The 22,564-nt window shown below is 39.0% G+C and overlaps 6 protein-coding genes across 10 annotated transcripts; 4 read left to right on the forward strand and 2 right to left on the reverse strand.

The window, feature by feature from the left end:
- The first annotated feature begins 1,191 nt into the window (after nucleotides 1-1,191).
- On the forward strand, nucleotides 1,192-5,786 carry LOC103841072 (phosphoinositide phosphatase SAC7). 3 transcript variants are annotated; one of them, XM_033281095.1, is made up of 21 exons: nucleotides 1,192-1,280; nucleotides 1,487-1,623; nucleotides 1,709-1,792; nucleotides 1,885-2,012; nucleotides 2,106-2,197; nucleotides 2,295-2,352; nucleotides 2,485-2,541; nucleotides 2,632-2,665; nucleotides 2,763-2,843; nucleotides 3,208-3,314; nucleotides 3,470-3,556; nucleotides 3,633-3,710; nucleotides 3,902-3,972; nucleotides 4,059-4,157; nucleotides 4,254-4,353; nucleotides 4,436-4,544; nucleotides 4,634-4,706; nucleotides 4,821-4,914; nucleotides 5,059-5,151; nucleotides 5,250-5,316; nucleotides 5,405-5,786. In XM_033281095.1, exons 1-21 carry the CDS (start codon nucleotides 1,207-1,209, stop codon nucleotides 5,539-5,541), a joined length of 1,860 nt encoding a protein of 619 aa, XP_033136986.1. In that variant the 5' UTR covers nucleotides 1,192-1,206; the 3' UTR covers nucleotides 5,542-5,786. The 3 variants fall into 3 exon arrangements, with proteins under 3 accessions (XP_033136986.1, XP_033136984.1, XP_033136985.1); XM_033281093.1 differs by having other exon boundaries at nucleotides 2,485-2,665; XM_033281094.1 differs by having other exon boundaries at nucleotides 1,225-1,400; nucleotides 2,485-2,665.
- Nucleotides 5,787-6,204: 418 nt separating this feature from the next.
- On the reverse strand, nucleotides 6,205-8,163 carry LOC103841073 (probable protein phosphatase 2C 47). The gene is made up of 3 exons (XM_009117585.3): nucleotides 7,922-8,163; nucleotides 7,616-7,792; nucleotides 6,205-7,166 (listed from the first exon to the last, which is right to left on the reverse strand). Exons 1-3 carry the CDS (start codon nucleotides 8,066-8,068, stop codon nucleotides 6,405-6,407), a joined length of 1,086 nt encoding a protein of 361 aa, XP_009115833.1. The 5' UTR covers nucleotides 8,069-8,163; the 3' UTR covers nucleotides 6,205-6,404.
- Nucleotides 8,164-8,676: 513 nt separating this feature from the next.
- Nucleotides 8,677-12,547, forward strand: LOC103841075 (glutamate receptor 3.6). Of its 2 annotated transcripts, none has more exons than XM_009117588.3 (7): nucleotides 8,677-8,898; nucleotides 8,988-9,270; nucleotides 9,345-10,651; nucleotides 10,734-11,011; nucleotides 11,099-11,130; nucleotides 11,500-11,906; nucleotides 11,995-12,547. In XM_009117588.3, the coding sequence occupies exons 2-7, from the start codon at nucleotides 9,012-9,014 to the stop codon at nucleotides 12,385-12,387; spliced, it is 2,676 nt and encodes an 891-aa protein (XP_009115836.1). In that variant the 5' UTR covers nucleotides 8,677-8,898; nucleotides 8,988-9,011; the 3' UTR covers nucleotides 12,388-12,547. The 2 variants fall into 2 exon arrangements, with proteins under 2 accessions (XP_009115836.1, XP_033136974.1); XM_033281083.1 differs by having other exon boundaries at nucleotides 8,692-8,898; nucleotides 8,975-9,270.
- Nucleotides 12,548-12,830: 283 nt separating this feature from the next.
- Nucleotides 12,831-17,020, reverse strand: LOC103841076 (monosaccharide-sensing protein 3). Of its 2 annotated transcripts, XM_009117589.3 has the most exons (5): nucleotides 16,227-17,020; nucleotides 15,579-16,145; nucleotides 13,995-14,905; nucleotides 13,744-13,931; nucleotides 13,219-13,669 (listed from the first exon to the last, which is right to left on the reverse strand). In XM_009117589.3, exons 1-5 carry the CDS (start codon nucleotides 16,303-16,305, stop codon nucleotides 13,219-13,221), a joined length of 2,196 nt encoding a protein of 731 aa, XP_009115837.1. In that variant the 5' UTR covers nucleotides 16,306-17,020. The 2 variants fall into 2 exon arrangements, with proteins under 2 accessions (XP_033136980.1, XP_009115837.1); XM_033281089.1 differs by having other exon boundaries at nucleotides 12,831-13,669; nucleotides 13,744-14,905.
- A 229-nt stretch (nucleotides 17,021-17,249) lies between these two features.
- LOC103841077 lies at nucleotides 17,250-18,238 on the forward strand. Its single transcript, XM_009117590.3, has 3 exons — nucleotides 17,250-17,698; nucleotides 17,788-17,904; nucleotides 17,987-18,238. The coding sequence occupies exons 1-3, from the start codon at nucleotides 17,333-17,335 to the stop codon at nucleotides 18,062-18,064; spliced, it is 561 nt and encodes a 186-aa protein (XP_009115838.1). The 5' UTR covers nucleotides 17,250-17,332; the 3' UTR covers nucleotides 18,065-18,238.
- A 326-nt stretch (nucleotides 18,239-18,564) lies between these two features.
- Nucleotides 18,565-22,054, forward strand: LOC103841078 (serine/arginine repetitive matrix protein 5). The gene is made up of 5 exons (XM_009117591.3): nucleotides 18,565-19,667; nucleotides 20,074-20,164; nucleotides 20,246-20,360; nucleotides 20,436-21,143; nucleotides 21,505-22,054. Exons 1-5 carry the CDS (start codon nucleotides 19,319-19,321, stop codon nucleotides 21,814-21,816), a joined length of 1,575 nt encoding a protein of 524 aa, XP_009115839.2. The 5' UTR covers nucleotides 18,565-19,318; the 3' UTR covers nucleotides 21,817-22,054.
- Nucleotides 22,055-22,564: the final 510 nt, after the last annotated feature.

A 22,564-nucleotide genomic window follows, 5' to 3' on the forward strand; every position in this document is an offset into this window, starting at 1 on the left:
TAATCGGATAACCGACTATTCGCTTGAACAACCGATTATTTGCTCGATTAACCGATTTTTTAGAAAATATTTAGACTTTGTTGGTTAATCGGGCCCCTGTAAGAAGCCCATCAGTCTGGGTATAATGGAAACCTTGTCAATTCTATTTATAGGGAACTTCAAGGCACCATTTTGTCACAATCACAACTAAGCCATGTGGGACAAATGAAAGTAAATTAAAATTTTTTTTTCCGAATTTGCGCTAATAAAAATGAAAGAAAACTTGCGACTGGGAGGATTCGAACCCTATACCTCTTACAGAGTCTAAAGCGACAGCCGCCACTGAACTATTGACGTTTCTACAATGAACTTTCACTTGTAATAATATATATACGTATATATAATTAAAAATATAAAAACTAATCCCCGCGTATATTCTGATTAATCCTCGACTTTTTGATAACTCGCTAGGCCTGTGACTGCCATCCGACTAGCGCCTAGCATAGTTTCTACCGTCCGAATACGGGTTTCAACACTTAATATTATATTTGTGAAATATCCAAATTGAGAATTTCCAACTATTTGTCCCATCTATACTATTAAACCAGGATCCTATTGTCATAATTACCTTAGGGGCATGTTTTCTTCACTAACATTGCATGTTTCATTAAGGGCAATTAAGTAATATTAATAACAAATCTATATTGAGTCATTATTTTTAGATCCAGCCCAAATCAAATCTCTCTTGGGCCATTTGAGCCTATTAAAAAATCAGATTCAATTCTCACTTTTTTTTTTCCTTTGGGCCATTGAGTCCAAGTTCAAATAATTTTTTTCAACTATTCTTAATTATTATTTTTTTCTTTTCTTAATATAATTTAAGTATTCATAAAAATAATTAAATTTTTTTATTGAAAAGTATAAATCTTTATTAAAAGTATATAATTTTTTAATTAAAATATTAACCCCATAATAAAATTAATTTATCAGAGTTATACCAACTTAATTCATTAAAAAATAAAATTTAATTTTTTTTAACATAAATAGTAATTTAAAATGAAATACGATAAATAAAGATAAAATTTTTAAGTCTTTTATAAAATAAAACACAAATATATGAAAATGTGACATTTACTAAATATTTGTCAATTGAAAAAAAAAACAAAAATAAACCCGCGCTTTGAAAGCGCGGGTCAAAATCTAGTTACTTTAATTAAAGGGAATAACATGATGTGCTATTGTGTTATATCAAAAGTTCGAAACGAACCGGCGACCTCAAAGAAGCTAGCTGGCTTTGAAAGGTACGTGGTGGTCGCCCACTAAAATTCGACTTGATCCAACGATTAACACAAATAATCATTAATTAGCACGTTCCATATTTCAATTCGCCTCGTCGTCGTATAATTCACTTCAGATCTCAGGTGATCTTCTTCCTTTCTCCTTCGATCATTATCTTCTTCTTCTTCCTTTCCTCTGCGATTTGTGAAACTTTTATAGTTGATTTTAGAATGGATTCTCGGAACAAATTGCATTCCCGTTTACGTCTATGGGAATTTCCCGATCAGTACATCATCGAGCCGGCGAATGGCTCAGGCGCTCCGTGTTTGGATATTAGCCGTGTCGACGCTTCCATGAAGCTCATCGGTTCGTTCTTCCTTCTTAATCTTCACAACGTTTCTTGAATTCTCTCTTTTTGATATCTCAAAATCCTGTTTCCTTTGCGTCTCAGATCAAGTCGGAGAATGCGATTCCTTGCGCGTTCCTAAAATCCACCCCATTTCTGGCGTGGTTGGGATGTTGAAGCTCCTTGCTGGTTAGAATCTACGGATCCTCTTAGTGTTGTCCTTTTAGATTTGAAAACACATGCTAGAGTTTTGATTAGATTGCAATGTTATTTGATTTCAGGATCATACTTGGTGGTTGTGACAGAGAGTGAGCGTGTTGGCTCGTTTCTCGGCCATCCTATTTTCAAAATTACATCGCTTAAGGTTCTTCCTTGTGATCATTCCCTCAAAAACTCCCCTGAAGAACAGGTAGGCAAAAAAACTCTTGTGTCCTCTCAGTTTTCTGTTGGCAGTATTAATGATGGATCTTGACTCTCAACGTGTTTGTATCGTTTCTGGCAGAAAAAGATGGAGAATGAGTTCTCGAAGCTGCTTAGTGTCGCAGAAAAGACAACTGGTCTCTTTTTCTCATATCAAGTTAACTTAACGCTGAGGTAAATGGTTTTTGTCTTCTTCCTTTTTGATGTACATATGTTGTACTACTGTCCTAAGGATTCTGTTAGTTTGATATTTCGTTTTTGTGATTTTCAGCTCACAACGCTTGCATGATTTGGGTGCTGAGTCTAAGTCGCTTCCTCTGTGGAGACAGGTGATGATCATTTTGCTACTTTTGTGAAATTGATCAAATTTCATCAGAGTCACTAATTAGCCTCTTTCGTTGTTGCTTGTTTGTGACAATTGAGAATAACTTGTTTTGGTGATGTTTCCTTTTTTACAACAGGCTGAGCCGAGGTTTCTTTGGAACAATTACATGTTGGAAGTTCTTATCGATAATAAGGTCTGTGTTTCTGATGTTCTTTTTATTCACAGCCCCTTGTTTTTCCTACTTGCAGAATATCTTACCTTTTTTTTTGTCTTCCGTTTGCAGCTTGATCAGTTTTTGCTTCCAGTAATTCAAGGGAATATCCTTTTCATCAGTTCTTTTTCTCATTTTTCTTCTATTTACTCTACGTGGCTATCTTTTATTAATGAACGAATCTTTCCTTAACCATTAGTCACGTTTTAATAGTTTTGAGACGGCCATTGGGAAAGATATCGTTGACATTACTCTGATTGCAAGAAGATGTACTAGGAGAAACGGTACATATTTCTCTGTACTATTTTTACCTGATTTCAAGTTGTTCGAGAGTAACAGTTCAAAAGAATGGGGAAGTTTCAATAGGTTAATTGTATGGATGTCTAGTGTGAATGTGTAAGTAGCTCGCTGGGACGTCAGCCATTTGTTTGACTACTATGATCTTTCTACTAAATGACTATAGCAAGGAATCCAACACTACTTGATGGGACTTGTTCTTAGAAATGGGAAAGCACGATCTTGAACATCAATTTGAGCTTATATCTTTTAGATAGATAGGAGAGATGTATGCCCTCGCCTACAGGAAATTCAGATGACGAATAATTTGTTGTGATTGTGTCTTGCCCCTTATCTTTGATCATTTACAAGGTACGCGTATGTGGCGAAGAGGAGCTGATGCCGATGGCTACGTTGCTAATTTTGTGGAGACTGAGCAAATTGTACAGATGAATGGATATACGTCATCATTTGTTCAGGTGCTGTTTTTAACACGCTTTCATTGTGAATTCCCTTATGCTGCAAATATTTAATCATTTTATATATGACCATTCATTTTCCTTCTTTTTTTCATACTGTTCTTCTCAATCCATGATTGAACTCTTGATGTTATTTTTACCTCCTCCATTTTCAGGTCAGAGGATCCATGCCTTTTATGTGGGAGCAAATTGTAGATCTGACTTACAAGCCCAAGTTTGAGATTGTGCAGCCTGAAGAAGCTGTGAGTCCTAATTTCTGTTTAAAAGTTTGCTCTTTCAGTCTTTACTTCTTTTAAGTAACTTGCGCGTCTCTTGCAGACACGGATTGCTGAACGTCACTTCTTGGACCTAAGGAAAAAATATGGATCAGTTTTGGCAGTTGATCTTGTCAATAAGGTACATATTCTTTCAAACATACATGAGTGTCTTTGGAGTTATGTGACTTAAGTTGTGATACACATCATGTTTGCGAGCCCTGTTTCATCTTTAAATTAAGTGCAATGCATATATCTTGTTAACACTATAAACTGCCAAAAATGATTCATACTTTTAACTTTATGTTCCTCAATTGCTTCTTCTCTACTCAGCATGGCGGTGAGGGGCGCTTAAGTGAGAAGTTTGCTAGTGTTATGCAGCACATTACTGGAGATGAAATAAGGTAGTTAATCTGTTGTCTAATGTGCTTCTTAGATCGTTTATACTTTCTTATTTTCAACTAATTGAAGGAGGGTCCTTATCCTGTAGATACCTTCACTTTGATTTCCATCAAATCTGTGGGCATATTCATTTTGAGCGCTTATCAATTCTGTACGAGCAGATCGAGGGCTTTCTTGAACAAAATGGGTATAAATTTCTCTGGACATTTATACTTATGTAATTTTGAAATATGGATAATTATATAAGAAATGGCAAATCATTTTACATTCTCTGAGTACACAGGTACTTTTTACTGAATGAAAAGGGTGATAAAATGAAGGAGCAGCTTGGTGTGGTCCGAACAAACTGCATAGATTGCTTAGACCGTACAAATGTCACCCAGGTTAGTCATAACAGTATGATGATGCGGCTCTTACCTCATTGGCCTTTGCTCATCCATGGTGTCTACTTTCTGCCATGTGCAGAGCATGATCGGTCGAAAGATGTTAGAACTTCAACTGAGAAGGATCGGTGTTTTTGGTGCTGAAGAAACCATAAGATCCCATCCGAATTTTGACGAACGCTACAAAATCTGTCAGTCTCTTGTCTTTGTAGAAAATCTGATGTTACAGTATTTTTAGATGTAAATTTTCAAAATTTACTCATGCACTTGCGCCTTTCAGTATGGGCTAATCATGGTGATGACGTCAGCATTCAGTACTCTGGTACTCCTGCACTTAAAGGAGACTTTGTCAGGTACGTTTTCCATATGTTTAATCTCGGGTTTGGATATGTCCTCCCTGTTAGGTAGTGTGCAGTCAGTTTAAGAAGGGAGTGTTTGGTCATTTACTCTAACTGGCTCAATTTTAGGTATGGGCATCGGACTGCCCAAGGTGTCCTTAAAGATGGTTGGAGCTCCCTCAGACGCTATTACCTGAATAACTTTGCTGATGGAACTAAGCAGGTCAGTGGTTTTTCATCCTTAGCAGCTACACTTGTCTAATTTAATGATGTTCAGTTGTAGAACTGTTTGTGACTGCCTGTTGGATCACTTACGCCTGAACCTGGTTTGTGTCCTGACTCTACTTATTTTGGCTGTGTGCAAAAGGATGCGATTGATCTCCTGCAAGGGCACTACATAGTTGCTGTGAACCGGGACATGGCTCCTGTGCCTCAAAAGGGAGGCCTCGAGGCTGTAGCAGTAAGCATTCATCAATTAAAGATTATAACCATTCCCAACCTCAATTTCTCATCATATAAAGAATCCTAGTCTAACAACAAAGTAATTTGATATCTCAGAATTTCCCAGTGGCATTGGCGGTGGTTCTGCTCAGTTTCTGGTTTGCAACAATGTCTATGAAACAAGGTATGTCTGATACTTCGTTTGCTGGATGGTTAGATTTTCTTATTTTCTTCCAAACTTAGTCTAAAACTGTGTACAATGCTCTGAGCAGCTGGGAGTGATTACAAGCATAAGCACTTGTTCTTCTCCCTCCTGTGGACGGGCATCTGTGTGGGAGTCGCAGCACTGGTTAGGGCCAATGGCCGGATCTTCTGCAACAGGCCTCGTCTCCACAAGCCCAGAGGCTGATTCATCTTCTTCTCCACTCGTGGGGTGACCATTGTGAACACTAACTAAGACATGCCGCTCAAGTTAGAGCCAAAAGATTTTTTTTTCCGTTTGTTATTTTCTTGTATCAAATTTGGATCTTGTGACGTCATCTCGAGGCAATTGTCTCAGGTGGTGACCCCCTTATGAGTTTAATACTCCCACAGCCACCAGTGACTCGATACAATTACAATTACACATATTTTTCCATTATCGTTATCTGTTTACTCATGCCATTAACATAACTATCTCAATAATAATGGCCTTGATTCTTTAACTCTTAAAGCACGACGATCAAAGACGTTTACTTGCGAAGAAACCGAACGTTAGATAAACCAAAGAGGCCTTTAATTTGAGGAGAAAGTTCAACGAAGCAAGTCCAGGCAATAAACCTGTGGCTGCTGTGGATATAAGAGGTGAGAGTTGCTTCAATAGTACACGACTAATTTGATATTTGTGATAGTGTTAACCACGTGCTAGTGGTTGGATGGTAGCATGGAGTTCTGGTGATTTAACATTTCCTCGCAGAGGAACGGTTTACAGTTTTGTATTTTATTTTATTTGTGAGTGTTGTAGAGTGAGGAGAAGTTGATAGTTTTGGTTTAATCTCATCGAGCAACGGTTTTAACTGTCAAAGACTGATCCTTTCAAATCAAATATTAAAAAAATCATTCAGATATGGTAAGATCTACAGTACAAAAATGGGTAAAGCTTCCTTACAAAAAGAATAATGGAATCAAAACTTAGGAAAAAAAGGAATCTATGTCCTTCCTGTCAAAAGAGGAAATTAAAAAACAAAACTTAATGCATGTCTCTTCTTACCTTTTCAGCTTCACTCAGTTCCTTCACAAATCATTCAAAACGCCTTTGAGTAGATCCAACCCTTCCGCAGAGATGCTTCTCCTCTTATGCGACTTGGGGATCTCAATCCTCGGAGGCGGTTCCGGCGAGAAACATACAACCACCACAGTAAGATTATCACAGCTATTACGTTGCAGTGCTTCCTTAACCAAAGCTTGAGAGCACTTTTCAGGGTCATTATGCTGCATCAGCTCCCTCCTCACCATTGTCACTGCACACTGACTACTCATCACATCCCAAAGTCCATCACATCCCATTATAAGATACTCATCTTCCTCCGCCAGCACAATCTCCTCCAGCTCAGGCTCGCAGCTTAGCGGGCATAGCGAACCTTTGGTTCCCTTAATATGCCAATCTCCTAACGCTCGAGCCACCGAGAGCTGCCCGTTAAGGTATCCATCGTAGATGACACCTCCAAGCTTCTCAATGCGCAGCCTCTCGGAAGTGCAGTTGGGTTTGTGGTCCTTGGACAGCTCAATGGCTCTGCCTCGTTTGCCGAGCACGGCTCTGGAGTCGCCTGCGTTCGCAATGAGCATTGTCTTGTCCAAGATGAGGGCAGTGAGTGCTGTTGTCCCTGATGATTTGTCTAGAGAAGGAGCATCGGCCAAAGCATGATCCGTCTTCACAAAGGCACTCCTTGTGGCCTTCTTGGTGTTGGTTGGGAAGTGTTTGTCTTCCGTTAAAAGCTTCAGAAGGTTCTTCTTTGTGAATAATGCAGCATCAACACCTCCATGTCCATCAAACACCTTCACAACAAAACACATTAATGGTAATCAGGGCATATTGATGAGATCTCAATAATCTTAAAACTAGTTTGACTTTTTGTGTATTAGCATATTGTTATATGAAGCTAAATGAAATAAACATATTTTTTTTTACAACTCTACTGCTAAGTCAATTCAGTTCCACGTAATCTCTGTTTCATAACCACATAAGTTTTCAGCTACGTAACAAAAACATTTCTCATGTTACATTACATGAATTGTTTCTACAACTCTACTACCCTATCCATTCCATTCCACTTGATCCTTATTTCATAGCCATATATCTTTTCTGCTATGTAATAAAAAATATTTCTCTAATTACACTACATGAATCCTATTTTCAACCATCCTTTTCCGACAATGTCTTTTGTCATTCGATCCAATAGTGTTCCCTTAGAAAGAAACATAAATAATAACTCTCTATCAGTTACCCCATAGAAAGCTCCAGTGGATGATCCGATATGGTCTTTAAGATCATCCACGCAGATGAATTCGTCTTCCATGGACCGCTTCGGACCCTTATCCGACCAACTTCCGGATCTGAAGACAGGCTCCCATGTGGAGTTTTGTCCTTCAGGAGACTTTAAACCAAACCTCTCCTCTCCTTCCTGCGTCATTTTCATTTCACGTTGTTAGATTTTTAACACTTTTGAAATTTAGGTCAATGAGATCTGATGGGAAAGATTCACGTCCGATCAAGCTAAAGAAAGAAAAAAAGAAAGAAGAAGAAAACCAACGGAATCGATCAACCAAGCAGTGCTGTTGCAATGTCGCATTGCGGAGAGGTTCCTTGGTGGCTTCCCGGAGGAGCTCAGGTGAGTCATGTTGTCATCTCCGGCCTCCAAATTGTTAACCATCGGCGAAACTTCTGTCTCCGGTGCCATTTGTCAGATTCCGATCAGTTTTGTTTCTTTTTTTCAAACAGAACCATCATCATCATGTCTTTTTTAAAAATAAATATAGAAATAGCTTTTTTTCTCCTCCTTATTTTACTCAACGATTAACTCTCTCGCTGCCACGTGGGCTTCCCACTTTATTTAAATATATTAAAAATAAAATCTTTATGTTTTTGTTTCTTTTTTTTTCTCCTTCTTATTAACACAGAAGCTTGAGCAAGGAACTATGAAGGTTGTGTCAAGGTTTTACCTTTTCAAAACCCCATTTCTTGGCGTCGGCACCGTCACTGAGACTCAGTGGAGCTTTGAATCAATTTCCAAAACCCTAATGGCAATTTTAAGTGGTGGTACACTTTTTATTTTCCTTTGCTTCTTTGATTACTACATAACAATAAGATTGTGATGGGTCTCTATGTTATCAGAAGTAGGCATTTAAGCAATTGGAAGCTAGAAGTAGGTGTTGACTTGAGTTGAGATGGGTTTTTCTTGTTGCGCACTAAAGCTGAGATTTTTTTTTTTTTTAATTTCCAGTGTGTAAAATCTGAGTGGTGTTTTCAGTATTATTAAAATGAGGTGTTATGAATTTGATGTGGAAGTGTAATCATATGAGATAAGAGAGTGGGTTGGGCAAAGTTGCCATATTTCTTTCCTTGGAGTGATGCTTCCACTCAAGGATATGGAGTGAGTGAGATTTCGTCATGGAGTGGAATGATGCTTCTTACTTTCTGTGACCACCATTTACAAAGGCTCTTAGATCATCAAGAGGCACTCAGCTACTTGATCCACCTTTCTCACACGCTCTGTGGGAAAAGCGACAGGTGAATCTTCTTATCTCAGTTTTGGCTTTCTAATGGTGGTGATTTTTTTCATTCTATAACTTGACCTCTCTCTTAGTTTTCTGAAACAGGAGGAAGCTGCTGAAACTGAGAAGATGAAGTGGCTTCTGCTTTTGCTGCTTCTCTGCCATGCAGTTCCCCTACAAGGACAATCCACAAATGTATCTCCCAGACCCCAAGTTGTGAACATCGGCTCCGTTTTCACATTCAAGTCTCTCATTGGTAAAGTCATCAAAGTAGCTATGCAAGCCGCCGTTGACGACGTGAATGCCAACCCCACCGTTCTCAACAACACTCGACTCAATATCATCATGCACGACACCAAATTCAACGGCTTCATGAGCATCATGGAACGTAAGTCAACACACATGAAAGTATCCTCTTGTTGATGTTTTGTCTGATTTGTTTTTTTGTTTCACATTGAAAAGCTCTACGGTTCATGGAGAACAAGACAGTAGCCATAATAGGGCCTCAAAGACCAACATCAGCCCGTGTAGTCTCCCACGTCGCAACAGAACTAAAGATTCCTATACTATCCTTCACCGCCACAGACCCCACCATGTCTCCTCGTCAGTTCCCTTTCTTCATCAGAACTTCGCAAAACGATCTCTTCCAGATGGCCGCCATAGCAGACATTGTCCACCACTACGGTTGGAGAGAAGTCATCGCAATATACGGAGACGATGATTATGGCCAAAACGGTGTAGCTGCTTTGGGAGACAAGTTAGCAGAGAAGCGTTGCAGAATCTCATACAAAGCAGCTTTGCCCCCCGAACCCACCAGAGAGAACATAACTAACTTGCTGATCAAAGTAGCTTTGAGTGAGTCACGCATCATTGTTGTCCACGCTTATTTCATCTGGGGGCTCGAGGTGTTCAATGTGGCTCAGTATCTTGGTATGATGAGCTCTGGCTATGTGTGGATTGCTACCAATTGGCTTTCTACCATCATAGACACAAACTCTCCTCCTCTTCCCAATAACATTCAAGGAGTCATCGCGCTGCGCCTGCACACTCCTGACTCGGTCATGAAGAAGAGCTTCGTTCAGAGGTGGCGTAACGTAACTAATGTTGGACTCAGCACTTATGGACTGTATGCTTATGACACTGTCTGGCTGCTCGCTCACGCCATTGATGATTATCTCCAAAGAGGTGGAAACGTTTCCTTTTCCACGAGTCCGATTGTGTCTGAGCTTAGAGGTGGGAACTTGCACCTTGACGCTCTCAAAGTCTTTGATGGAGGAAATGTATTTCTCGAGAGCATCTTGAAGGTTGACAGAGTCGGCTTAACGGGTAGGATGAAGTTTACTAAAGACAGGAACCTAGTGAATCCGTCCTTTGATGTGATTAATGTCATTGGCACTGGTCACAGGACCGTTGGTTACTGGTCTGATCATCTAGGCTTGTCTGTGATGCCCCCTGAGGAGTTGGAGAACGCATCTTCCTCGGGGCAGAAGCTTCATAGCGTTGTATGGCCAGGGCAGACGACGCACACCCCTCGTGGGTGGGTGTTCTCGAACAATGGAAGACATTTGAGGATTGGAGTACCGAATCGTTACAGGTTCGAAGAGGTTGTGTCGGTTCAAAGCAACGGGATCATCACTGGCTTCTGTGTTGATGTCTTTGTGGCCGCTCTCAGTTTACTACCTTATGCAGTTCCCTATGAGCTTGTAGCTTTGGGGGATGGTCATGATAATCCAAGTAACTCTGAGCTAGTGCGCTTGATAACTGCTGGGGTGAGTGTACATATGATATGCACTCTTTTTAGAATCTGTAATGATGATGTCTCTATTGGTGACATGTTGATCTTGTACACAGGTGTTCGATGCAGGTGTTGGCGATATAACCATCATAACGGAGAGAACCAAGATGGCGGATTTTACACAGCCGTATGTGGAGTCAGGGCTAGTGGTGGTGGCTCCTGTTCGGAAGTTAGGTTCCAATGCTATGGCGTTCTTGAGGCCGTTCACTCCCCAGATGTGGCTTATTGCAGCTTCCTCTTTCCTCATAGTTGGTGCTGTCATTTGGTGTCTGGAGCACAAACACAATGACGAGTTTCGAGGCCCTCCTCGTAGACAAGTCATCACTACTTTCTGGTGAGAAACGGAACTAAATGGATTCAATTCAAAACACTCTTACAATTTTTCACATCTTTTCTCTGAAATGTTTCGTTTGTGTTGCAGGTTCAGCTTCTCAACTCTTTTCTTCTCACATAGTAAGTGTAACTCCCTACACCCCTTCTTCTTTCCTAGTTGTTTTGCATTTAAGAAAATGGTGTAAGATGAACGAACGCGAATCAAAACTTGAAGAAAGCAAAGAAACTTAAGAGCAAAAACCGAATTGAGGCAAATTCCCATTTAGGTTTGTAAATTGATTATGTGAATAAATAAATTTACAATCCCTTATACCCAATAGACCTGTATTTATAGTAGCCTCAAAACTCGATTTACTTTTCCATCTAGGAAAAATATTTTATCCTAGAAAAGTTAGTTTTAGGATGCTGGCCTTTTTACCTTTTAGTGTATAGAGATTTAAAACACTTGGAGAATTAACAGTGTCAATGTTTTCTGCTGAATTGATTCAGGAGAGACGACGGTCAGCAACCTTGGAAGAATAGTGCTGCTTATATGGCTATTCATTGTTCTCATAATCAACTCAAGTTACACCGCCAGCCTCACGTCAATTCTGACAGTTCATCAGCTATCATCACCAATCAAAGGCATAGAGACATTGCAAACAAACAATGATCCTATTGGTTATCCACAAGGGTCCTTTGTCAGAGACTATCTGGTTAACGAGCTCAGGATCCACGAGTCAAGACTAGTCCCTCTTTGGTCTCCAGAGGAATACGAGAAGGCCTTAAGAGATGGTCCAGGAAAAGGTGGTGTTGCTGCTATTGTTGGTGAACGTGCTTACATAGAGCTTTTCCTCTCAAACCGATGCGAGTTCGGCATAGTTGGTCAAGAGTTCACTAAAACCGGTTGGGGATTTGTGAGTATCGTTCCGTGACAACCAAACAACAGCTAGTATAATATTTAGAACTGATAATGTCTCTCTCTCTCTCTCTTCCATTGTTCAGGCATTCCCACGTAACTCTCCTTTGGCTGTTGACGTTTCAACGGCGATTCTGCAGCTATCAGAGAACGGAGATTTGCAGAGAATACGAGACAAATGGTTGCTAAGGAAAGCTTGTTCGTTGCAAGGCGCAGAGATAGAGGTGGATAGGCTGGAGCTTAAGAGCTTTTGGGGATTGTTTGTGGTGTGTGGACTGGCATGCGTTGTTGCTCTTGCAGTGTATATAGTGATGATGATACGTAAATTCGGAAGACACTGTCCTGTAGAAGCAGAGGGATCGATAAGGAGAAGAAGCTCACCATCGGCAAGTATCCACTCTTTTCTCTCCTTTGTGAAGGAGAAAGAAGAAGACGTCAAGGCTCGGTCCTCTAGAGAAAGGCAGCTTGAACATATCTAAGTCCTTCCAGATTAAGTGTTTCCTATGCACCAGAGAGACCTCATAATGGCTCTAGTATGTACTTATCCCTCTTTGGTTCTTCACTTGATATCAAACCTATTAGTATTTAACCCATGTGGTTGTGATTAATATCTAGGCCTGGGAAAAACAATTGGAACCGGAAATCCAAACCCAAATATTTGAAACTGGAACCGGCCGAAACCCTCAAATACCCAAACAGTTCATATATTTCTATATTCGAAATAACCGAACAAGAACTGAATTGAAAATCAAATGGGGTACTTGAACATATAAAAATATTAATTATATATATAAACATAACCAAATATAATTTAAATATCTATTAAAAGTATCCAAAAGTATTTAAAATAAATTATTAAAGAGTATCCAATATAATACAAATTATATGATATTTTTATCCAAATCATCTTAATTATTCGATAATTTACATGAATTATTGGAAATAACCGAACCGGAACTAAATGAGAATCATTTTTTTGGTTCTTAGCTTTACTATTCGAATCAAACCCGAAACTACCCAAACCGAACGTGAACCAAAAATAGGTTACGTAGTAAATGGATCTTTTAGCTCTAGCTGAACTACCAAAACCAAACCGATATCTGAAATGCCCAGTCCTATTAATATCTCTGAAGATGTACAACATATAGATAAAACTCTGAATCTTATCCATGGTTATTAAAGGGAACATCTCCTAGTTTGCAGCTATAGAATCAAGATTCCAAGAAAGTCTCTAGTGTGTATGGTTTGTTATTATTAGCTTGTTCAAAATAAGTTGAAAAAAAAGACAACAGATAAAAGGAAGTCAGCCATCAGACAGAAACGAAGCTAGCAGCGTCTTGTTGTTTTGCACCAACAGAGAAGAACTCAGAGATAACTTCAAGAGGCATTCCCTTTGTCTCAGGTACCTTGAGGTACACGAAAACCCAAGCTACAGCACAAACAAATGCGTAAATTCCAAAGACTCCGGCAAGGCCTAGAGATTTGAGCATGACTGGAAGAGTGTAAGTGACAATGATGTCACAGATCCAGAAAGTGAGGGCACAGATTGTGATGCAGAGGCCACGCACAGAGGTAGGGAAAATCTCTGAACAAAGAATGTTTGGAATGGCTCCAAAACCCATCACGAAACAGCTTAGGTACACCATAACGCTAGCGGTTGAGATCAGTGCGTTTGCTGTGCCTCCAAGCTTCACCAAGCTTCCTATCACCAGCGTTAGCAGCGAGAGTATTAGAATGGGGATTGTGGAAAGCATCAGAGACCTGCAATCACGCATAGGTAATGTTACATTTGATTCAGCTAAAAAGAGAAGCAAAAGGAGAGAGAGAGAACTTGCCTTCTTCCAGATACATCCATTAACCTCATGGAAACAAGAATGCAAGGAAGCATGAAGAGTGTAGTTAAGCAGCTTATGAGGAGCGATGCAGACTCTGCACCTATCCCAAGGTTTGACAAAAGACTTGAAACACCTGTTTCTTTCAGTATTTGAGGTGTGTAATACATCACTCCATTTATTCCTGCAAACTGCAAACATGCTTCCTCTCCTTTACTTGTTATGAGAAAAATAAATAAATAAAAAATCATTACCTGTTGCAGTATCTGAAGTCCCACTCCAACCATCAAAGCTCTCTTCACACCTGGTTCCTTCAGCTCCCTCCAGCCAGGACCAGCCTTAATCTCCTTTGGCAGCATTGCAGTCTCTCCTTTGATTCCAGGAATCATAGAAGCTTGGCTCACAAGTGCAGCAGCTTGAATGTATCCATGCCCCTGATCAGAAACACCAGCTTCTGTGTGAAAGGAGAGAAGCGATCCACGTCGCGAAAAGCCAGTGTTATTGGCTTTGTTGTTGGAACTCTCCTCGTGAATATACATTCTCTGTAACCCTCCGTTGACTCTCTGACCATCTGCACCAACCTTATCATTATACTTCCACGCCAGTTGCCACCCACCACCTATGCTTGTAGCAGTCGCCGTCTCACCAACGTTTGCCATAAACAAGCTGCTCTGTCTGCCCTGCATGGTCCCAACTGAACCAGACTCAGTGGTCTGCGGAGAGAGCAGAGGACTGTTCAAGCTTTCATCATGTTCAGAGCTGTCATCATTGTTCCTCTCTGGATCCCATTGAGACTCCTGCCTTCCCATTAGTCCCAGTATACTTCCCATGTTAGGGAAGATCATGCTGCGTGATGATGATGAGTTCATGTTCTCTGAAGGAAGCTTCTCGTGAATGCTGCCAAAGAGAGTGACCACTGGGTCTATGAGGGATCCGGCACGAGTTATCATGCTTCCTTGCCGTGACGCTAATGCTAGAGAACTCGGTCCTTTCACTGGCTTAGCCATCCATGACTGTCCATCCTCTGGACCGTATAGTTTTATCTGGTCTTTCCTGGGTAGTTCATGTCCCCCCTCGCTTACCTCGTTGTCTGGTCCAATCACGTACTCCTCTATAGACGTGTCTTTTCCCACTCCAAGACCTTCCACAAGCAGAGCAAGCTCGCCTAGAACACCATGCCCGAGTTAGTCATATGTCAAAAAGCCAATAATCTATAGCCTTTAGTAGGCTTGGGTGTGGGTATCCATTGGAGTTTCGGTCGGATATTTAGGATTTCTTTCTAATTTGTATCACACTTTATGTATCATTCTAGTAAATTTGTAAGCATCACGATATAACACATCAATTTCGGTTTTAATTTGTATCACATCATAAAACTCATAAAATAATCATATATCGTTTGAATTTGGGTTATATCGGTTAGGTTTGGATATCCGACGTAAAATCTAAAATTTAAGAACAAAACATAAGAACTAAATACTTATTTATATAGAATTGGATATTAAAGGTATTTATTTAAATTTTGAATACTTATTTTTAGATATTATATCAAAATAAATAGAAATTGATAGTTAAAATACATATTATGTTTCAATTATTTATATTGCATATTAATTTGGACATTCAGATTAGTATCTTCAAGTGATTTTTGATTTTTTCGGGTTACCTATTCGAAGGTTAATGACATTCAAATATTTTTATGTTTTGTAACACTCTCTACAAGATACATTCAAATTATTTTTTTCCATTTTGGATTGGGGATCGGATTTTTTCGATTCGGATTTCCAGTTTCAAAGTTTATGCCCAAGCCTAGGTATTAGTGTTCATTACAGACAAACCTGAAACATCTTCTCTGCCACGGAGTCTCTGCAAGACTTGTCTAGCTTCTTCCATACGTCCTTTACTTGCAAGCCACCTCGGAGATTCAGGCAAGAAGAAGGCCGCAAGTAAAAAGTAAAGAACCGAGGGAATCGACAGAACTCCAAGCATCAGCCTCCAGCTAGGAGATTTTTGAAGAGACATTCCAAAGACAAGACAATACGAAAGAAACATCCCACCAGAGCCACAGAACTGTGGGAAAGTGTTGAGCAAACCTCTGATCTCAGAAGGTGCGGTCTCGGAGATGTAAATGGGAACGAGAGTGACAGCTAGACCGATACCAAACCCATCGAGCAGCCTTGCGAAAAGGAGAACGTAGACATTGGGAGACCAAAACATGACGATGCTACTTAGGAAATAGAGAAGAGAGGAGAGTATTAGCATCGAACGCCTTCCTACTTTGTCGGAGACGGGACCGGAGAAAGTTGTGATCATAGTGGCTCCAATGAGAGACATGGCGACGATTAGTCCTTCAATCTTTGGTTCTTTCTCTAAATGAAATTCTTTCTTTATGTAAATAACAGCTCCTGCCACCAGAATACAAATTAAATATTAATCATGGCTTTGTTATTATAAAGTATTTAGAGGAAGAAAAGAAAGAGATGCACCTGCAATGGTGGCATTGTCCCAACCCTGCAACATATTGCCTATAGCAGCGGCTAAAGAAACAAGCACTACACTCCTCATCTTGTTAATAGTTAGTTTACTTCTGATGATCAACAATAATGTAGTGGACAGAACATCATATGTGATATGTTTCTTCCTTCCAAACAGAATATTTTAATTTTCAAACATCATTTCTTTTCACAAACCAAGAAGAGAGAAAGAGAAGAGGGAATAAGAATTGTTAATCAGGTGGTTATTGCCCATAATTTATGCGATTTAACAAATAAAAAGTTGTGCAAAGGTTGTTATGTTTCCTTACAAACAGAAAATAAAAACAAGTTAAAGTGATTAGTCAGAAGCATGCAGAGTGTGAGAACCGGTAATAACGGTAAGCTAGAGAGAGAGAGGAAGTTACTTGGTCAAGAGGAGAGAAATAGAAGGGGAAGGTGACACAACAGCAACAAACTCTCTGTTCTATCTCACCTTTGGCCGCTTCTTCTGTGCATGAAAATTCAGAAATAGTAAGAAGAATCATCTGACAACCTTAATCATGCATAAAGGGCTTTAAGTAAGGCCCATCTTCTTAACCTTAAGCTGACTCATTGCCTCCTGAGTCTCTGACCGACCGACGAAAAGAGGAACCTGACGTTAAACCGGTCTCTTACTATTGAGTCATTTGGTTCAATCCGTTAAACTTTGGTTTAACCGGAAATTTACGGTTCGTTAGATTCATCTGAGAAGAGAGCACTGAGCTGCAACTATTGGCTGCTAGAAAAAGACAGCTTCGCATTGATCCTTGGGTTACAAACCTAGCATTTTTGTCTTGTCTGCCTCATTCATGTGTAGTTATGTTACAACTTACAAACCAAACCAACGTTATATTATATAGTAGCTAACATGTTTCTGGTTACAGAAGCAGAACCTATGAATTGCTCTCTGAATCCCACCTATTGTGGGGCACCACGTGTCTCTCATCCACATCAGCATGCTAGTTGTAGATAAAAATATATTGTCAAGAATTGAAAATGTGTGGCTGTGAATCATTTCACCGCTTGAGACTCTGTTTTAGACCAAAGTCGAGTGCTTTCATCCTTCTTCTTAAGCGTAAATGGCCACGTCTTTGGCCTCCCTTCCGACAAGTTTTTGTCTGAACCATGTTGATGAGTGTTTCAAACGTTCACACACCAAACCATCATTGTCAAGCAATCACCAGGTCGCGAGGAGGAACCTAATAGGTCACTCGCTGCACTGCTATGAACCTAGTAGTACAGTGAAGAGATTGGTCGTGACGGCTGCGACTGAAGGATCAAGAAAATCTAAAGAAAGTCAACCGTCTTGGGCGAATCCAGACTCGGATGAGCCACCTCCTTGGGCCAGAGGCGAAGGAGGTTCTTCTTCTTCTACATCTCAAGAGAGCTTTGAGGTTCCCTTCTTTGTTTATCTGCTTGCCTCAGCGATCACTGCCATTGCTGCTGTATGCCTCCTTTCTTTCTCTGTGACTTCTGATTACACTGATTCATATCAAAGATGTTTATTTTTTATGCATCTTTTGGTCACTTGTAGATTGGTTCTGTTTTTGAGTACTCGAGTAAGAATCCAGTGTTCGGGGTGTTGGAATCCGACAGCATCTTTTATACTCCTGTGCTTGGTTTCTTCGCTTTTACTGGAATCCCCACTTCTGTGAGTTCTCTTCTCTTTTTGTACATTTGATTATCTTGTATTATATCATAAATTAGCTGAAACAAGTGGGTTCTGTCTGCAGGTGTTCCTATGGTTCAAATCCGTTGAAGCTGCTAACAAGGAAGCTGCGGAACAAGATAAAAGAGATGGATATCGTTAACCTCTCTTTTGCAACTTTTACAGTGTTTGGTGTTGTCCTCCACATACTTATGAAGATATTAATTAAAGGAGCTTGACTAAAATTCACAGTTCACTTCACTATATATTAATACCTGCTTTATTTTTTTGTTAGTTCTATCAATATCACCACTTGTTCAATGAGTTCTATCACATATCCAACTTGTTGCGGAAATACATTTCTTGCTATCATTGTTGGTAGGAGGAGTTTGGAATGAAAATTAGCAGTTGATGGATATTTATTTCCTTAAGACTCTTGAAATTTAGAGCAAAGAGAGTCAACTACTGATAGACTTACGGACTAACGTAGAGCAATAATTAATGTTTTATTACTTTGAAAAGAGGCTAAAAAGACAAGGAAACAAAATTTGGTAACCGGAGAAGTGTTCTTCAGTTCTCGAGTCTTGACCATCAAACTAGCTAGTAAATGAGAATTGTCTGTAAAACATTTTCGCTGACGAGGGCCGGGATGATGTTGTGAATAGGTGATATTGATGGTTGTTTGTGAGCCGTCAACTTTCAAAAGAGCGAAGGAGCAGCTTTAGCGATGTGAGCTTTTATCCCATGCACAAGAGCGAATCATGCATGCACTATGACCATCCGTACTAATAAGAGTTGCAAAAAGTAATTGAATCTTATTAATTCCTATACAAAAGTCAGAAACTTTGGCTTAACCGACATTGATCTCAATAGATTAGTGTCGGTACCCGGCCCCCCATCTAAATTTGTGGACTCGAAGATAACAACGTCATTACAAAAAAAAACGAAGAAAGAAACGTTGCAAATTCATTCAATGAACTTGTCAAAACCTATGCATAAACTAAAAAAAATGATGTAAAAAAAACAAAAAAAATGTAAAACACCATGTTATTTCACTAGTTACATGTTTTAAGGGACTTTTTCAAGTTCAACACCATTTTATGTCATGAACTTAATTTGTTCCAGTAAAAAAAACCTAATTTTGGTAGCCTAATTAACATGTTTCTGACCAAATGACACAATATTATTGGTAGATCCGAATGGTTACACACAGAAATGCGGTTAGGTTATATGGAAAAGCTAGCAGTTAGCTAACTAATTTCTTCGTGCGCATCATATTGTGACACGTCCTACCACACGTCGTCATAACATGATGAGCTCCATATGAGTTTATCCTATGTTCACATTTAGTTTCTAAAGATAATTAAAAAAGATTGCAAGAAAACGACATGAAAACTAATACCACACGGAATGGAGAATGCCTCTTCTTAAAATCTTAAAACTAACCCCTCCCACTATCTTCTTCTTATATGGCATATCTTTCACTATTTTCTTTTGTCAACTCCTTTGTATTTTAATTGTTATTATTCAACACAAAAAAAGAAGAAAGAAACATTCTATTTCTCTGTCTTTTCCTCATCTCTTATCTGAATTTTATTTCTTCTGTCCTGCTTTGTATAACCGCCGGCCGTCGATGAACGATCGGAGTCTGAAAAAGTCTCTATCTGGAAAAACCAACCCCCCTGCGGATGATTCCATAGTTGGAGATGCTGACGAGAACTTGGATCTCTTCTCAATCAATCGTAGTGGCTTGACTTCTTTGGACGGTATCATCTTATTACCTATCTTGCCTTCTCATTGACTTGTGTTTTCATTTGCTTTTCTACAACGATACAATAATGCTACTCTTCTCTTTTGATCTATTAGTATATTTACATTTTGTATTCTGAAGATCGCTTCTATGTACAAGTTGTGTTTTTTTCACAAGACCCATTACAAGCTAACAATAAAACTGGTGTAACTTAGGCTCCAAAATACATTAACCTTATACTTGAGCATGTTATATTGAGCAGAGCCATACTTATATTTTCTTGCTAGCTAGTCATAATGTTTTTTTTATCTGCTAAAATTTGGTGCAAGCTAGCCATAATGTTTTACTTGTTATTTCTTTTTTATCTGGTCATATAGTATAGTTTGCATGTACATTTAATGAATCATTCTCTATTTGGTCAGCTGCTTTGATTAAACCAGGAAAACGTTCTATCGAACAAGCTAAAGTTTCTAAACCTGAACTTGATGATGAGAAAGAACATTGGAATGACCAGTAAGTTATTTTGATAGTCTCATTCATCTATATATTTAACAAACAATTTTTCCTGAATATAATGTTTTGATATGCAATTAGGCTTAATTATACCGTTCCTGAAGTTACATTAGAAGCTCTTTCTAAATTGGTTCTACAAGCTAGAAACGTAACTTCCCAGCTTCAGTCAATTTCTACCACAAGAGCTGGTACAAAGGTATGAACGCAATCAAATATTCACGTTAGCTTATATATACCCCTTTAAAGAGATCATATAAGATTTGTCTCACAGGACGAGAGCGATCCATCTTCAAAACCAACGAGAAGCACTTCAACAGTACGTCCCTCAAACATTCCCACACTTCGTCCTTCCAGCATTCCAACACTTCGTCCCTCCAGCACTGTCAGGTCCTCGTCAGCCCCTAAGAAGACTACTACAACAACAACAACAGCTTCAGCTTCGGTTGCATCTCCAAAGAGAAGTGTCTCTCGATCTTTAACTCCTGTATCACGCAAAACACCATCACGATCTTCAACTCCTTCAAGAATCAGTACAACTATTCCTACTTTCAAGAAAGCTGGAGACCCTCAAAGATCAAGATCGTTGACTCCTAGGTCAAAGCCTCAGATTGCAACAAACTCAGCTGCACCTTCAAGTAGGGCCAGTGTGCGCTCTACGTCTGCGTCATCACGTCCATCACTTTCATCAACACCTCAGACACCGCCAAGAGGAAGAGAAAAAACAGTCACTCTAGCGTTTGGTCGACCAGTGGCAACCACAAGGAATGTAACTTCGCCCAAACGTAACACATCTCCTGATGTTACAAGAACGAGGTCCAAAGAGAAGTCTGCTTCTTCTTCTTTGATTCCTTCCTTTTCAGGCCTTTCACGTACACCAGCAAGGGCAAAGCCTGTTAAGTCATCTGCAGCTGTTTCGGATCCAACAAGGTCCGGAAAAAAAGTGTCAAATGCTTCGGTTCAAATTGCTAACAATCACATGGTAACATTCTCTTGGCACAATATATAATACTACTTTTAGAAAAATACCATTAGATAGCAAATGAAACAATTTTTTTTTGTTCAAAAGTATCACACAAAAGAAGGAAACTCGCCAAAATAGTATTAACTAAAAGTTTTTAAAAACATTTTTTATTTAGGTTTGGGTTTATTAATTGGAGTTTTAGAGTTATAGTAGTATTATTTGGGGTGGGATTTGGTTTAGGATATAGGGTAATTTTAGTGTTTTTATTAGTAATTTATTTTTGTAACAATTTTTTTAAAAGTATTATAAATGGTATTAGCCATATCTTTTTTTTTTATTTAAAACGTCCACAGCTATCAATATAACATGTTCTTTGTAGGACGCACGAAAGGGGAAAGCAAATCCGTTTTTAGGCACAATGTTGTACCCACAAAGCATCAAATCTTATTCAAGAAAGTGGTGTGGTAGTAGTGAAGGAAGCAGCAGCAGTAACCAGGAAGAGGACGAAGGAAAAAGCCTAATGAAAGAAGAAAACACAGAGAAGAGTGACAGTGCTCGTTACGAGTCACTCTTGGATGTTAAAGATGTCAAGGATACTAACTGGCTACTTAACCTTGATGATGAGTCTAATCATTCTCTCATCTTCGACAGTGTTTTCGACTCTCCTCCTGAGCCATTCTCTCCTCTTTGACTCTTTTTATATTATCTTTTTCTTAAAACACACAAGTTGCTTGGAAAATAATTCTTTTTCACTCTTTTTATTTGTGCAATGAAAGAGAATAATAAAAGAATGATTGCTCTACTTGTTGAAATACATGTGTTCTTGTAAGTGTTTCTTGTATTGGTCGACAAAAAATATGTACATCTTTGAGGTTTTTGTTGGTTTGTACAAAATAGTTTTAACAAAAGAAACTGGAGTTGCACCAGTATTGCAGAATTCCATACTAAGAAACTATGGTTGAAGTGAATTTTCGGTTATTGCTGAGAAAATCTACGAATTAAGCTTAAAGAAAGCACAAAACTTAGAAAGAAACTCAATTGGCGCAAATACTTGTTTTAGATTTGTTTATTGAGTGTGTTTGTTTACTAATTGTGTAGATAAATAATTTACAAGATTTGTATTTATACTAAAAATAAAACTTTCTTTTTTCTTTTAGAATTTTTTTTCTTCAATAAAAGCATTTCTCCTACACTTAAAATGAATCATGTATAGTATAGCATTCCAAATGAGTCCTTTACTAGTGCAACAAAAGTAAACTTTTACTGGTGTTTAAATCACTATGATTGATTATACAATCAACACGTCTAGTTCCATGATTTGTTGGACTTTTCAAAGTCTGACACAACAGCTATGTTCCGTTTAGGTATCTAACAGTATAATAACGGTTAAAAGAACTAATCTCACTGACTAAGTTGTGGTCACTATCTTCTTACTTTAC

The sequence above is a fragment of the Brassica rapa genome, chromosome A09, assembly GCF_000309985.2.
Source record: "Brassica rapa cultivar Chiifu-401-42 chromosome A09, CAAS_Brap_v3.01, whole genome shotgun sequence".
Classification (NCBI taxonomy): Eukaryota; Viridiplantae; Streptophyta; class Magnoliopsida; order Brassicales; family Brassicaceae; genus Brassica; species Brassica rapa.